Source organism: Ciona intestinalis, chromosome 2 (genome assembly GCF_000224145.3).
Source record: "Ciona intestinalis chromosome 2, KH, whole genome shotgun sequence".
Taxonomy (NCBI): domain Eukaryota; kingdom Metazoa; phylum Chordata; class Ascidiacea; order Phlebobranchia; family Cionidae; genus Ciona; species Ciona intestinalis.
The window spans coordinates 365,003-378,448 of NC_020167.2; the positions used below are offsets into that span (position 1 = coordinate 365,003).

The following is a 13,446-nucleotide window of genomic DNA, read 5'->3' on the forward strand; positions in this document are numbered from 1 at the left end:
TTCATAAAAGGGGGGGGTCACGACCCCCGAAACCCCCCCCCTGGCTGCGCCACTGCCCACAATGGTAGCAGCGACGAGCCTTAAACCCATTACCTAATGGTTACAGGCAGTCGCGCTAACCACCTTACCACAGTGCCAGACTATCGTAGCACAAAGGAGATATGTTACGTCACAATAGCGATATGTTACATATGTTATAATCTTATTGTTCGAACTTTTGTGTTAGTAAAAACACTAACCCCTAAAGAATTGTGTAATCTGTAAATTTTAATGTAGGAATCAAACGTAGTAATTCCCTCTATAATTCGGAACAATCTAAGCGGTGCTAGTGAAGAATCCTTCCCCAACCCCTGAAACTTTACACCAGCTTATTCTGCTATGCACCGAAACATTCTTTACTAGTGCCAAAAATTATACAGTAGGTATTAGTAAGACCTAAATTACATTTTTACTGGTAACCAGCTATAGGACTACCTTAATGATAATTTGGCATTTTACTATTCAGTTATACTGTTCTCAACAAAATTGATACAGACAACTTAAGGCAGTTAACACTTTAAATAAAAAATTTCTTACAGATTTTTTGACTTCTTCAGCATTTGCAAGATCTCTGCACGCCATAATAACTTTTGCACCTCGCTTTGATAGCTCCCTTGTTGTTTCTTTTCCAATTCCTGAATTAGCACCAGTGATGAGGGCAGTTTTGCCCTCCAAGGTAACATTGCTGGTCACCCAACCCTTAGACACCGACATAATAACACTGCACCAGACGACGTTAGACAAGAAACATTGTTGTTGATCAAGTTGGGATTAATCGTCACAATTAAGTTTAGTGAACCGTATACTATGACGTTATTCACATTAAAACAAGAGAGCTAGATTTAATGAGTAAGTATGTATTAAATTAATTAGCATAATATAAAATAGCTTTTTTACTACAACGGTCGACTAGGCTCGTTCAAAAACAAACCAGAACTAGTAACCAACTAAGCGGTTTTAAGACGCCATTGGTGACTGTAGAGCATTAGGTAGAATGTATTGTACGTGTATTGGTAGTGACAACGAGCCTTGAATCCGAAACCCTGAGATTAGAACCAGACAGGCTAACATATGTTTTACGCGCCAGGCTTGCCTGTACCCCAATGTGTTATATGTATGGATCAGACTCATAACGTTAGCTGCAGAGTAAAATATGTGGAGCACAATTTTGTGTCAGATGATGCCAATAATTAATATAATCTGGTAGCGTAGCATAGTGGTTAGGGCACGCCGTAAAGACAGAGGTAGCCTATAGGTTTGAAGCTTTACTAAAATAAGACTACACCAAAGCAATCACCCACAAAATTACAGATGTAAAGTACGGTAGGCCTAACACAACAAATGTTTTATTTGAAAGCTTGGTATATCAAGATAAGTATAACATTTCTTATTGGGAACACATGATTGCAGGCACAGACAAAAGCAAAGTCTTCATTATTTTAACTTAGATATGTTTAAACAGTAAATAAAAAGTATCACAGTGTGGTAATCAAAATACATTGGAATTGCTAAGGGTGCAAAAGGTAGCTCTCAATGCGTACTGGGACTCTAAATCTTTTAACAAACATCAGATGGTTGTATGTTAGCTGTAGGTGCTGGTGTGTGCGGTGTGATTCTTGAACCAGCAGTTGTGGCACGAGAACCTCTGGATGGAGCAGATGCAATACGTGTTAACCAATCAGCAGTTGCAGGATGCTGAAAGTTCTTGCTTAATTCAAACAAGTTAACAACTGATAATTTCTGAAAAAAATGTGTTAAGGCCAATAATACTATTTTGACAAAATCCCAAGACTTTTTACAGCAAGAACTTCAAAACTTATTAATATGTAGACGATAACAAATTTATGTTCGCATCTAATTAAAGTATTACTTCACAATGTTTCATTATTACACTTACGAAAAGTGTCATTAAACGAAACACTTAACAGCAAGTTAAATTGTTGACCATATAAAAAAGCAAAATTCCCCAAACAAAAATAATTTTGTTGACCTCATAAGCACAAATAAGTTATCACTTTAAGTGTTCTTAACTAATGTTAAATTAAGGATACAGCTTTTTCTGGTAAGGGTGGTAGTTGAAATATTGATGGTGGTTGAGTCAACCGAAGTTCACCCGATGTTCCGGTTGGATGAAAATATTGATGTGCACGTGGGTTGTAAACATTTCCTCCCTTTGATGGCATGAACAAAGCCGGTAGACTAACATCTTGTAGTGGACCGTGAAAGTTCTTTTCTGATCTTTGTAATCTACATAACAAAATTTTAAATTTATACATACATAGTTGTTTGGTATTTTGAAACAAAAATACCCTAGTCTACTAGGCATTCAGGCATGTACCATGTTTGTATCAAGAGCAGGAACAAAACACATTAAACACCAGGTGATCAACAAATTTACAAGAACATAGAAACAATATTTGTACATCAAAATGTGTTTTTTTACGAAATGTTTGAATATAAGTTTGCCTGTATGATGGAGTAGACTTTCCATCAATAGAGCATTCTTAATACTATTCAAGAGATGATGTAAGTTATATATTTATGGTGATGTAGGACAAATATTTATGAATAATATTTTATTACGGCATAACCACATGAAATTAAATTTAATGTTTAAAAATAAAGGAAAAATCTGCACAAATTAAACTTCTACAGACTACATACTTATATTGAGAGGCTAACTTCTTTTCTATATTTGATGCGATGCGACTCCTTATTCTTGCGTCTAATTGTTGACGTTTAATAATCATTTCCTCTGTTAACAATCGCATTCTTACCCAGACCTATAATTATTAGAACAACATATGAAATTATTGATTTTTAATTCTCATTAACTTTTTGTTCAATGATAATTTATAAATTGTAGTTTTAAATTGTAAGCTATTTTCCTAGTTCTATGTCTGTACCATAAATGTTATTAAAAACAAATTGTCAGAAAACTAGAAACTATTGGTTTGTGTTAATGGTTAATCAATTATAAGTAAGGGTTGTCTAATATATATCTCACATTTTTGGGTAAATTAGCTCCCCAGTCAGGAAGTTGTGGTATCTTTGGTGCCCTCCAGTGACTGCTGGGTGAATGTGGTCGTCCCTCTGGACTTGGAGGTCTTGGGATTCCTACAATATTAAAAATAAAAGAATTCTTTCATTGCGGGGTTAAAATTTCTTTGAAAAATTGAAAATCAGGCTTTTCTTAAAACTTATCATACATAAAAAATATCCTTGAAGCTTTGTACCTGGTAGTTTTTGATGTTTATGATCAACTTTGTCCTTTGTTTCATAACGACTTTCGCCATCTATAGCAGGTTGTACAAACATCTATAAAGGAAATAATATATGAGTAGGTGCAACGGTAAAATATTTACCACATGATATATTCTGTATGTGAAGCAAATTATATATTACAAACTGAAATTACTACCATCTTATACTCTATTGAAGGCAAAGGTATTGAAAGATAGCAGTACAGATTTACATCACAGTAGATCAAAAAAATAACAAAACATTTAATTCCTACAAAAGAATGCAAAGATTGTATTATTTAAAAACAAAAGAGAAAGGAATCAACAGCAAAAGGACAATCGTTAAAGTACACTATAGATAAAAGGTGCATAAAATATTATCAATCAAAAAGTGTGACTACTGGGCCCATATTAAAGTATTACCTTTTTAATTGAGCATACAACCAACTTAATGTGTTAAGTATTCTTCAGCATTCGTCACAACAAACCTGTGTTTGAGAAGTTTGTAATCGTTCCACTTCAACAAGCAGCTGTTGAACCTTAACCTCATATTCATCTTGAATATTCTTAAGTTCTAAATCATGTTGTTCACGAATTACTTCAATTTCCTCAACTGGAATGAACCCCTAAACACAGAGCAGTTTACAATATGCATGGTAAGTGAGAAATAAATGATTTTTTTATAATATTTCTTAACAACCGTAGAGATTTTACAACAAGTTCCGTAAGCAAAAAAAAAGAGTCATATTTGATGATTTCTATTCTAGTATGTTGTATAATTATAACAGATGTACTCTTACATAAAAGTGAACATTATTGAAACTAGAATAGCATTTATAGTATTGTGGTGTGTTTTAAAACTTAACAATACTTCTTAACTCATGTTCATGATGAAGTTTTATATTCTGTGAAGATTCTTTGTTTACTATCGACAGGATAAAAAAGAACAAAACATGTCCCATCTTACCCCAACCTAGTGTATACTTACTGATTTATGTGATGATGATGAGACAAATGACATGGCTGATGTGCAAACATCATTGTATTCCTTACTCAGCATCTTTACAAGCTCATCTTTAGTGATTTCATTCATGTCAACTCCTAGCAATCATATTAAGTGTATAAGTTTCTTTAAACAGTGATAACACTTCAATCAACCAAGGACGACAACAAATGTTAAAAATGCGCAGATCAACTTAGATAACAGATGAAGTAATAAATTACACTGAAACTATATCCCAAGTTTACATTTAAAATACATTAGTTAAATAACACACTTTGGTGCATTGCATTTACTTTGTTTGAGGCGATTACATGAGAAACATTTCCATGCGAAGTCACCAGCATTAACACAGCAATGATGTACAACACAGCACGTTTATATTATTTATTAAATATATATACCTGTCACATCTTGTACTAATTCCCTTATCCCATCAGTATTAACTTGAACATCAGAATATCGCATTTTCTCATTCATTACCCAATAACACAGTACAGGTAGTTGACCCAACACACCATGGCTGTGTCCACCTACATACATTTATGATGTATAGCAATTCGTTTTAGACAACACAACTTTATATAAGTAATTTTATAAAAAGTCCCTACGGTTACAAATTTAAAAAAGGCAGTTAAATAAGATAATTTATTGTTAGTAAAGAGAAGGAGTTAAACTTTTTTTAGCTTGTAAGTGAGGTTTACAAAATAATTTATACTTTGCTGAATTTTTTATATGTTTATGTATATGATAGAGCGAATCCTATACAGTTTTCTAGATAAATTAACAAAAACAAACAAACAAAACATGAAGCTGACCTATCCCTAGTTTTATTCCTTGTAGAGGAAGCATAGAAAGTTCATCATTTGCTAATCTATCTTCAAATGTAAGTTCATCTCTCTCATCACTTTCAGTCTTGCCAGTTTCATTGTTTGTTGTTTTTTCTTTATGTTGTGAGGATGAATTGTCTTCATCCATTTTAATTCGAAATTTCTGTGAGAACACGTTGGAGTGTTTTTATAGTTTTAACAAAAGCAGGTTTTTTCTCACATACTCAACATAACATGAATTCTAGTATGTGAAGCATCTGTATTTAACATTATCATGATGGAATACAAAGAACATGTAGCCTTGTGTAAACCAACTTCAATAACCTTCGGTAAGTCTTAAGTTACAACTAACATGGAAATATTTAAACCTAGTGAACCTGTAACAAATAAATGTAATGACATTATCACATAATTAATAAGAAATGTCACCTTCTCTTGTATTTCATCCCATGTTATTGTTGCCATGGCAATCATTTTAGCTTGTTCACCTTGGTGTACTGAAATCCTCAGCTGCAAAACACAAGCGACAAGATTAAAAAATATATAAGTAGTTACTGTTAGATAAGCAGGTATCAAAAAAAGGTTAACTAAAACTACTTAAAGCAATGATAAAGCCCTAAGCCACAACTCAAAAGTAGGTTTCCATTTGATTTGGATGGTTCACCGACTACAGTGGTTCACAAAACAGTTTAATATTTATTGAAACAGTTGTTATTGTTGCTCATAGGTTGTGTTTGTGTGTTATTAATTTGTGCTTCATTTTTAAATTGCGTTCAAATAGCGAAACTTACGGCATCTGTTTTATCTCCAACATCAAACATAACTTCTTGATATTTGCTGCGATTTATATTCAAAGCATCTGAAGGTTCATCATCAACTTTTACTTTCTTCAAAATACTGCTTGGCTTTGCGGCAACCTTGCTTGGTGAGGATGGAACTGAAAGTTATTGTTTATGCTTATGATGCTGAAAGAATTAATGATGAAAACTATTGTATGATTTACAATGTGTTTTACTTAGATTTACAAGAAGGGGGTTCTACTACTTACCATATTGCGCCATTATGTATCTCCTGTCTACTTGTGAGTTACTTTGTTAATTAACTTTGTTATTTCTTTGATAAACACTGTTAAGTCCTCTAAACTAAACAGAGTTGAAACTTAACATTTTAAAATTGCTATCGGCGATGTAACCTTTTTATTGCACTGACCTGCTGGACTAGAAGGTGTTTTGGCGAATCCAATTGATTTCCTTCTTCCAGATTTCCCCCCAAGTTTTCCTTGTGATTTAAGCTCAACCTAAATTGTAAAATGTGATCAAACATTTGAAGCACAGAAATTAAAACTAGAAAATAGACAAACCATTGTTGGAGCTGTGGAACAGCCATAAAAAATAGGAGCACTCGACAGTAAATAACAATTTCTAAAATGTAACACCTTTTATGATAATGCTTAAGTTAAACAAGACACAACACCGCAATAAAAAGCATGCAGTGAATGATAGACCACATGATTATAACAAGAAATGAACAAAATCAAACTTCTGCTTCTTCAGCTTGTACAACTTGTTCCATTGTTTGAGGCGTGTGGTGAGCTGATGATGAAGCAAGTGTTGGTGTCTTTTTGTTGATTCCACCAAAACTGACATTACATGAAAGATCTAAACCTTCATCATCTAAAAATATATTCACCATTTATTTTGGTAACGGTTAAATTTGAAATGTGATATGTAAATACATTAATTCTTATTGATGCTACGTTGACAACTCTTGTTTTGTGCAAAAAACGTTTCAATGACAATTCAAGTCCAAAACATAAAAGTGAGAATAAACATAAATCTAACAGAAATTTTGAAATTATCTCAATGACTTGTAAAAATAATATGTTTAAAAACAGGTTAGACAGAATTTCCATATCAATTATTTTTCATCAAAGTTTCGAAACAACAATGGCGCAGAAAACCTAAAATCCTGGTTGGCATGCAAGAAGTATTTGACCAAACAAAACTTACACGTTATTGTATTTTTAAATTATAAAAATAATTCTGATTAAATAAGGTACAGATAACTGTCAAAGCAATATATATATATTTACACAAGTAAAAAGTAAGTTAATATCTTTAAACTACTAAAACAATCAAATCACCTTTAAGTTCCACAGGTCTGAATATCCTTACAACAAGATGTTGGTCGAACTCTGGTTCATGGGTCCACACAGATTTATCTTCAGATGGAGGTTTTACCACAACTTCACGAATCACTTCTCGAATCTCAGGTTCATCAGATTCTGGTCCAAAGCTCACGCCACGCTTCCGTTGCTGTTAATAAATATTCTTTATCAGAAATAAAAAAAAGCTTTGATTTTTGGATTATATTTTCTATGTATGATTTATATTACATTGAGACTACCTTCAATCTCGCTCCTTGATAATCTTAACAGCTGTTAGCTTGCTACTTTAAACGAGAAATGTTTTTCACAATGTTTTGGGTCTGTTATCAAACCTATTCCAGGGACAGTAAATTAAAAAACATATAAATTATATTGAAGATTTTCAGTGGCAAGCTTGTCCTGCAGTAGCACCTTAATTGTTGGAGTAATTGACCAAAGGCCTAATTTCTTGGGACATTAGTGTGCCTAGCCATGGGAGATGGGACCCCACGTCCTCATCCATATGCAACAGAAATTACTTATGAACCTTCACATCCGGACTCCCATCGTCTACGTTTCCGGTACTATCCGATATTTCTGATGGAATCCCGTCTGCTTCACTTTCAATATCTGAACCAGCTTGTGGTGTTCCTTTTATTAACAAATGATTATCATTAGAAGGAACTTTGGATTTTATGAAATACTTACCATCATCATCAGCAGGTGGTGATGCAGTTATAACAGACAACATAAACCTCTGCTTCTCTGACACACCATCATCAACGATGTGTTCTGGTTCATCTGGAAAGATTATATTGTTTTAAAGGTAATACGTTTTGCTGGTAATTGTATTTAAACAATAAAAATCAAGTTAATTATTACGCAATTAAATTATTGAATGAGGTCTTTTCGATTTATATTCTGCCTTAATAGCAACAGCTTAGAGTGCTTACATCATATTGTTACTTTCCCTTACAAAAACAAGCAAGAGGTTATGAAAATATTTTTACACTGTACTGTAGCGTTGACTGTGCTCTGGCTCAGATTTAATGATATATATTCAATGTATAGCGAAAACATAAGCTGTCTTACAATGAATAACAACGACATACAATTACTTTGTGCAGTCAGATAGCGTGTGCATTGGAGAAAGAACAGCATCTCCAGGCTGTAGAACATGGATATGATACATATATATATTGGCCCAACAGTACGTGATACTTTATTCCTAAACACTAGTTTATAGTCATGCCAATCAAATGATAGGTTAATTTAAATACAATTATCAACAAACCTTGATCTAATTCTGATTCATCATCACTTAGTTCAACTTCGAGTTCATGTAGATTTACTCTAAATAATTCAATCAAACAGAAAATTACACCAGCTTAAAAAAATTGTTTATATTCTTTATTTTTAAATCCTCTGTAGTTATAACCTTAAGTTCTTACCCATCTTTTAGCTTCTTTTTAAATGCTTCAATTAAAAATTTCCATCTTCTTCCATGAGTCTTTGAACTTGTCACCTAGATGTAAATTTGTATTAGTTACAAACACACGCACATTTAAAATTACAAAGTAAAATATTTGGAATATAAAGTTAAAAAATACATTTATTTTAAAAATATTTAAAAATACACCTTTGTTACAATTCAAAATATGTTTTTGTTACTTTTGCAAATGCTTTCTCCCAGTTCATTATTCGTTTTTCCATGTCCAGTCTTCTGGTGTGTGCGTCAATTAGTTGCAGACGACGAATTGCAATATTAAGTTGCCGTTGCTTGCTTTCATAATCTGTATTTAAAATTATTGTGAAACAACACGAAAACAAAGTTCAAATTAGAGTATGAACAAATAGATAAATACCAGTCCTAACCAGTGTGTAGTTTTTTTAAGGCTTCACTTCTTTGTTCCCATGGTATGGAATATATATTGACGAGTCTTGTCAATTCTTGTATAGGTGTATGAAGGTCAGTGATACTACAAAATAGCATATTATGGGTTAGATTCCATTCATATCATAAGGTAGAAATAGGATAGTTAATGTTTAGAAGTTAGTTGGCCAGTTTCAAGGATACTAAACAGAACAATAGTTCCCAAACTAGTGTCCGCTGTTTAGGTCTGTACAACAATTTCAGAAAGTCCGCAATGTACAGTGTGACGCAGCCTTTTTCTCTACTGAATATAAAAACAAATACCTAAACTAACCCGATGTAGTACAGAACATGGGAGTTGCAATGTCCAAAACCAAATAAAAACTTAATGATTTAATTGCAGCAAAACAAGTGCACTTATTCCATTAAGCGCTTACCATATTTGATCGTTTGTTTTTTTTTATTGGTGTAGTTTGTGCATTTTCCCCATAGCATTCTTTCATTTTTATTGGGCCAGAAATATCAAAATAATTGCAAAAAGGCAAAATTTTTAAAACAATAGTTGCAAAAAGGCAAAATTTAAAAAAAAACAGGCAAAATTTGTAAAAAGTATGCGAACCACTAAAATAGAAGTGGTAAGCTTTGAATTATTAGTCTTTAATTGTTGGGTTTCAATTTATGGCTTTGAACCGGCAAACCACTGGGTGAATCTTACAAAACAAATATTCAAATGTGTGTGAATTTCTTTGAACCAACCTTCTGAACATTTTACCAGTCACAAGCGTGATCGCAACAAGCAAACTCGGTGGCAACTCATGTTGTAATAATTCATCTTTCAAATCAAGTAATTCACTGAATGAACTATCCACCATTGACAAACAATTATTCACACCTAAAATATACAACAATATTAAAACTTAGTCAATGTAATATAAACAGAAAAAAAAGAGTTATAACCCACGGTAAGCCACATCATGCGAATGACATAGAAGCAACGTGGGTGTTGGGATAATGGACCAAATCTTGCTAAAATCCCAGGTCATTTCTGAATATATAAATCAATTAATTTTACCGTCGCAAAGACAATCAAATTTATTTTGCTCTTCAATCTCTCTCTCCAACTGTGCAGCTTTCATTCTTGCTTCTTCTTCATCAAACATCGCATCATCTTCCACTTCTTCATCTTCATTCAAGTTAATTATCGCTCGCTTTGATTTCATGTTTTAACAATTTCTAAAAAGTTTAACCGAATGTATTTTTTTATTTTATAGTTATCACGAATTTTAATTGCAAACCAGCAAGAATATACAACATGTATTATGTACCGACTAAAGACTTTGCATATTAAGTAACATTACATTGGATTTTAGAAAAACAGTACTTGGGAATTAAGTCATATATATTTAAAAACAAATATATAATTCACATTTATAGCAGCGCTGAGAAACAACTACTAAATTTAACATATAAATTTAATTTAAACATTTCATACTAATTGCAGAAACCAAAACCCTGGCTTAAGCAAAAAATTAGAAACTTTCAATTAACTGTTAACCTAAATGTACAAATTAAATTGCAACAAATGAATTACTACGTTGAGGAAAGCGCAACAGAGATTGTGGTGGGTACAAGTGATTGTACAACCAAACCCTGCATCAAATCATCATTTCTTCCATCTTTTTCAGCTCGATAATCCACAAACATTTCTTTGAATGTCATAAAATCAGTGAAACTGGTTAGTGTTTCAAATATTTCATCACAGATTTCATGCTTATGGGCAGTCAGAGATGCAGCAAACTTTTCCATAGAAAACCAGGGTAGTTTATTGGTGAGTCTCATTTCAAGGTATTTCTCAAATATAGAGTTATATTCTTGGAAAATATCAGTGTAAATAAATTTATTTTCTTCCGTATCTTCAAATACATGGTAATATTTATCCATAAAATCTTGTTGTAAATTGAGGAATTCATCACTTATAAGAACATCTTGTATACTTCCAATTATTTCATCAAATCTTTGTTCATCTTCACTTCCACAAACTACTCCTTCCATCTCGGATCCCCACATTGCCATATCAAAAGTTTAACTTTTATCAAACTTACAAATTTATTATCCCAATTAAATCTGAAAAACTGAATCAAATATTACAGTACACCCAAACCAGTCTAACATACTTTTCTAATACGCGTTAACGTATATTTAAAGCAAATTGGTATTTACATGGATGAAATAAAAGTAAACTGTCATTAGAATCGAATGCAAACAGTGCGAATTTACAAAAGCATTGGTTACATAAGTGATAAAGTATTCTACGTTTAACATCTACACAAAACTTTAAACAGTCTGTAATTCCTCTTTAATGTCGGTTTCTTCCATTTTTATTTGGACCAGCAGGTCGAGCCACACTCCTTCCCTCAACCCCACGATGAAACTTTCCTTTCATGCCATTCTCAACCTCATTACCACGACTAGATGGAAACAACTTGCCAGTTTTCAATTTCCACTCTCTTTCAAAGTCACTTGTATCTTTTTCCTCCATGTCAAGAAACTTGCGTTCCTCTTCAACCTGTCCTCCTTTCTGTTTCCGCTTTTCAACAATTCTTCCTCTCGGCCCGATGTGTTGACCAACCGCCATTTTTTCAACCCCAGTTTCACTATCACGGACAGCACGGTGCGTTTCTTTAATGGCGCCTGGTGCTTGGCGAGTAGATGATGCAGCTTGGTATATTTTTGGCTTGGACTTACCATCATTCATGTAAGACATTGTTGAGCACGAAGAATACATATGAACGTTTGGATCATTTTTCATTTTTTCCATCCCAGAATGCATTTCTTCAATGGCTTTATTCATGTGCCGAAACATCCCTTGGAAGGGATCCATGACTTCATCATTAGCTTTGGACCTACGTCGATGATCGCGTTTATCATCTTCTATCGCAAATCGGAATCCGAAATCATCGTGTTTTGGAAATCTTGTAGAAAATTCATTGAAAAACGGGTCTTCTTCAAATTCTTTGAACATGTTACGAAACATGCTTATATTAGTAGATTTTACATTGAAAGAGATGTTAAATAAAATATAAAATCAAATCGTTGACAGTCCGGATTGCAAAGCACTAATATCAGCTATGTATGTTTACGTTCTGTAATGAGTTGTGGTATTTTCCGTTGGAGTTGCTTCTCCATAGCAATGACCCGAAGTTAGTGAACCGTAACAGTTCGATTTTATATGTGTTTTTTTATTGTGGTCTGATATATTCGTTTGATAAAAAAACGAACAACATAAAACAAATTAATATAAATAATTCAAATGTGAAAAAGATAAACATGTTTGAAATAGCGCATATACAACTTTCCAAAAGGCGAAAATGATTGAATCTCTATAGGTTCAAAAGACGTCACCAACTATTTCGTTCGTTCGCTTGATGTCCACGTCATTTTTTTCGTTTGTTTATGTGGTCATCATTAGTTGTTATCTCATAGTTGTTGTGACATTAGTATAACGGCGTTAACGCAACAGTATATATAGCATTCGGGGAATGGTTTGAGAGGAAAAAAGAGTTTCGGTTGTCAGACAAATCGGCGTGATAAATGGGTTGAAAAAAGCATCAAAGTAAATAGATATAGGCCTACAATCTATGTTCTTTGGACAGCAAGGGGGGCGGACGCTCACCAAGGTGATCCTAGAATAAAGATATTATAGCGGCCATTTTCGATTTGAAAGAGATTTTTCGATTAGGCTCTAGTAGTAAATAAAAAAGAGTAGAACGCGCAACTGCCCAAAACCACGATACATTCTTTTTTCTATTCGCGTGACCGCCAACTCCGTCCCCATTTCGCTTGGTCACTATTGTAAATGATAGGCGCACAGTGGTTTTAGAAGGTGTTGTAGCGGTTGATTGTGCTCTAGCACAGATTTAATGATATAAAGATAGCTAAATTTAACACTAATGCGTAAAAATTGAATATAAAGCAACTTTGTATAGCGAAAACAAAAGCATGACAGGAATTGAATGCAGTTTCGCTGCTTTTGTAACATCTACTTTCCCGTCATTCTAATCGTGATAATAAAACAATTACCCAGTTGTGTGTATGCAAGGCGGGCAATTGCCACAACTGGGTAATCAAACGAGTGGCATCAACCCAGAGACAAACGTGAGGACAGAAAGAGTATAATAAAACTCATACTGCCCTCCTAACAGAGAAAATAGGAGGGATTTTATAGCATGAAACACGTGTACGAAAGCAATATAACAGGAAAGACTGTTTTACACTGAAAAGTGAGGTTGGTTTGCCGAACGGGCAGACTGGGCACA

General features: G+C 33.4%; 4 protein-coding genes across 5 annotated transcripts in view; all 4 read right to left on the reverse strand.

Moving 5' to 3' along the window:
• The window catches only part of LOC100186057 (retinol dehydrogenase 13), a 4,883-nt gene extending 4,074 nt beyond the window's left edge, over nt 1-809 (reverse strand). For both annotated transcript variants that reach the window (XM_009859231.3, XM_026839896.1), the window contains exon 1: nt 577-809. In XM_009859231.3, coding sequence (XP_009857533.1) covers nt 577-753 — 177 coding nt within the window. In that variant the 5' untranslated portion in view covers nt 754-809. The remainder of the gene's footprint in view (nt 1-576) is intronic.
• Nucleotides 810-1,351: 542 nt separating this feature from the next.
• LOC100180644 lies at nt 1,352-10,371 on the reverse strand. The gene is made up of 22 exons (XM_002125320.5): nt 10,203-10,371; nt 9,887-10,022; nt 9,133-9,236; nt 8,929-9,050; nt 8,709-8,782; nt 8,552-8,610; nt 7,966-8,058; nt 7,805-7,908; nt 7,255-7,426; nt 6,651-6,784; nt 6,321-6,408; nt 5,903-6,048; nt 5,541-5,621; nt 5,100-5,274; nt 4,686-4,814; nt 4,270-4,382; nt 3,770-3,907; nt 3,276-3,357; nt 3,047-3,156; nt 2,704-2,822; nt 2,091-2,286; nt 1,352-1,779 (listed from the first exon to the last, which is right to left on the reverse strand). The coding sequence occupies exons 1-22, from the start codon at nt 10,348-10,350 to the stop codon at nt 1,597-1,599; spliced, it is 2,706 nt and encodes a 901-aa protein (XP_002125356.1). The 5' UTR covers nt 10,351-10,371; the 3' UTR covers nt 1,352-1,596.
• Nucleotides 10,365-11,257, reverse strand: LOC100179042 (ADP-ribosylation factor-like protein 2-binding protein). The gene has a single exon (XM_004225637.4). The coding sequence runs from the start codon at nt 11,201-11,203 to the stop codon at nt 10,721-10,723; it is 483 nt and encodes a 160-aa protein (XP_004225685.1). The 5' UTR covers nt 11,204-11,257; the 3' UTR covers nt 10,365-10,720.
• A 5-nt stretch (nt 11,258-11,262) lies between these two features.
• Nucleotides 11,263-12,461, reverse strand: LOC100182996 (myeloid leukemia factor 1-like). Its single transcript, XM_002124871.4, has one exon. The coding sequence runs from the start codon at nt 12,162-12,164 to the stop codon at nt 11,487-11,489; it is 678 nt and encodes a 225-aa protein (XP_002124907.1). The 5' UTR covers nt 12,165-12,461; the 3' UTR covers nt 11,263-11,486.
• Between the last annotated feature and the right edge of the window lie 985 nt (nt 12,462-13,446).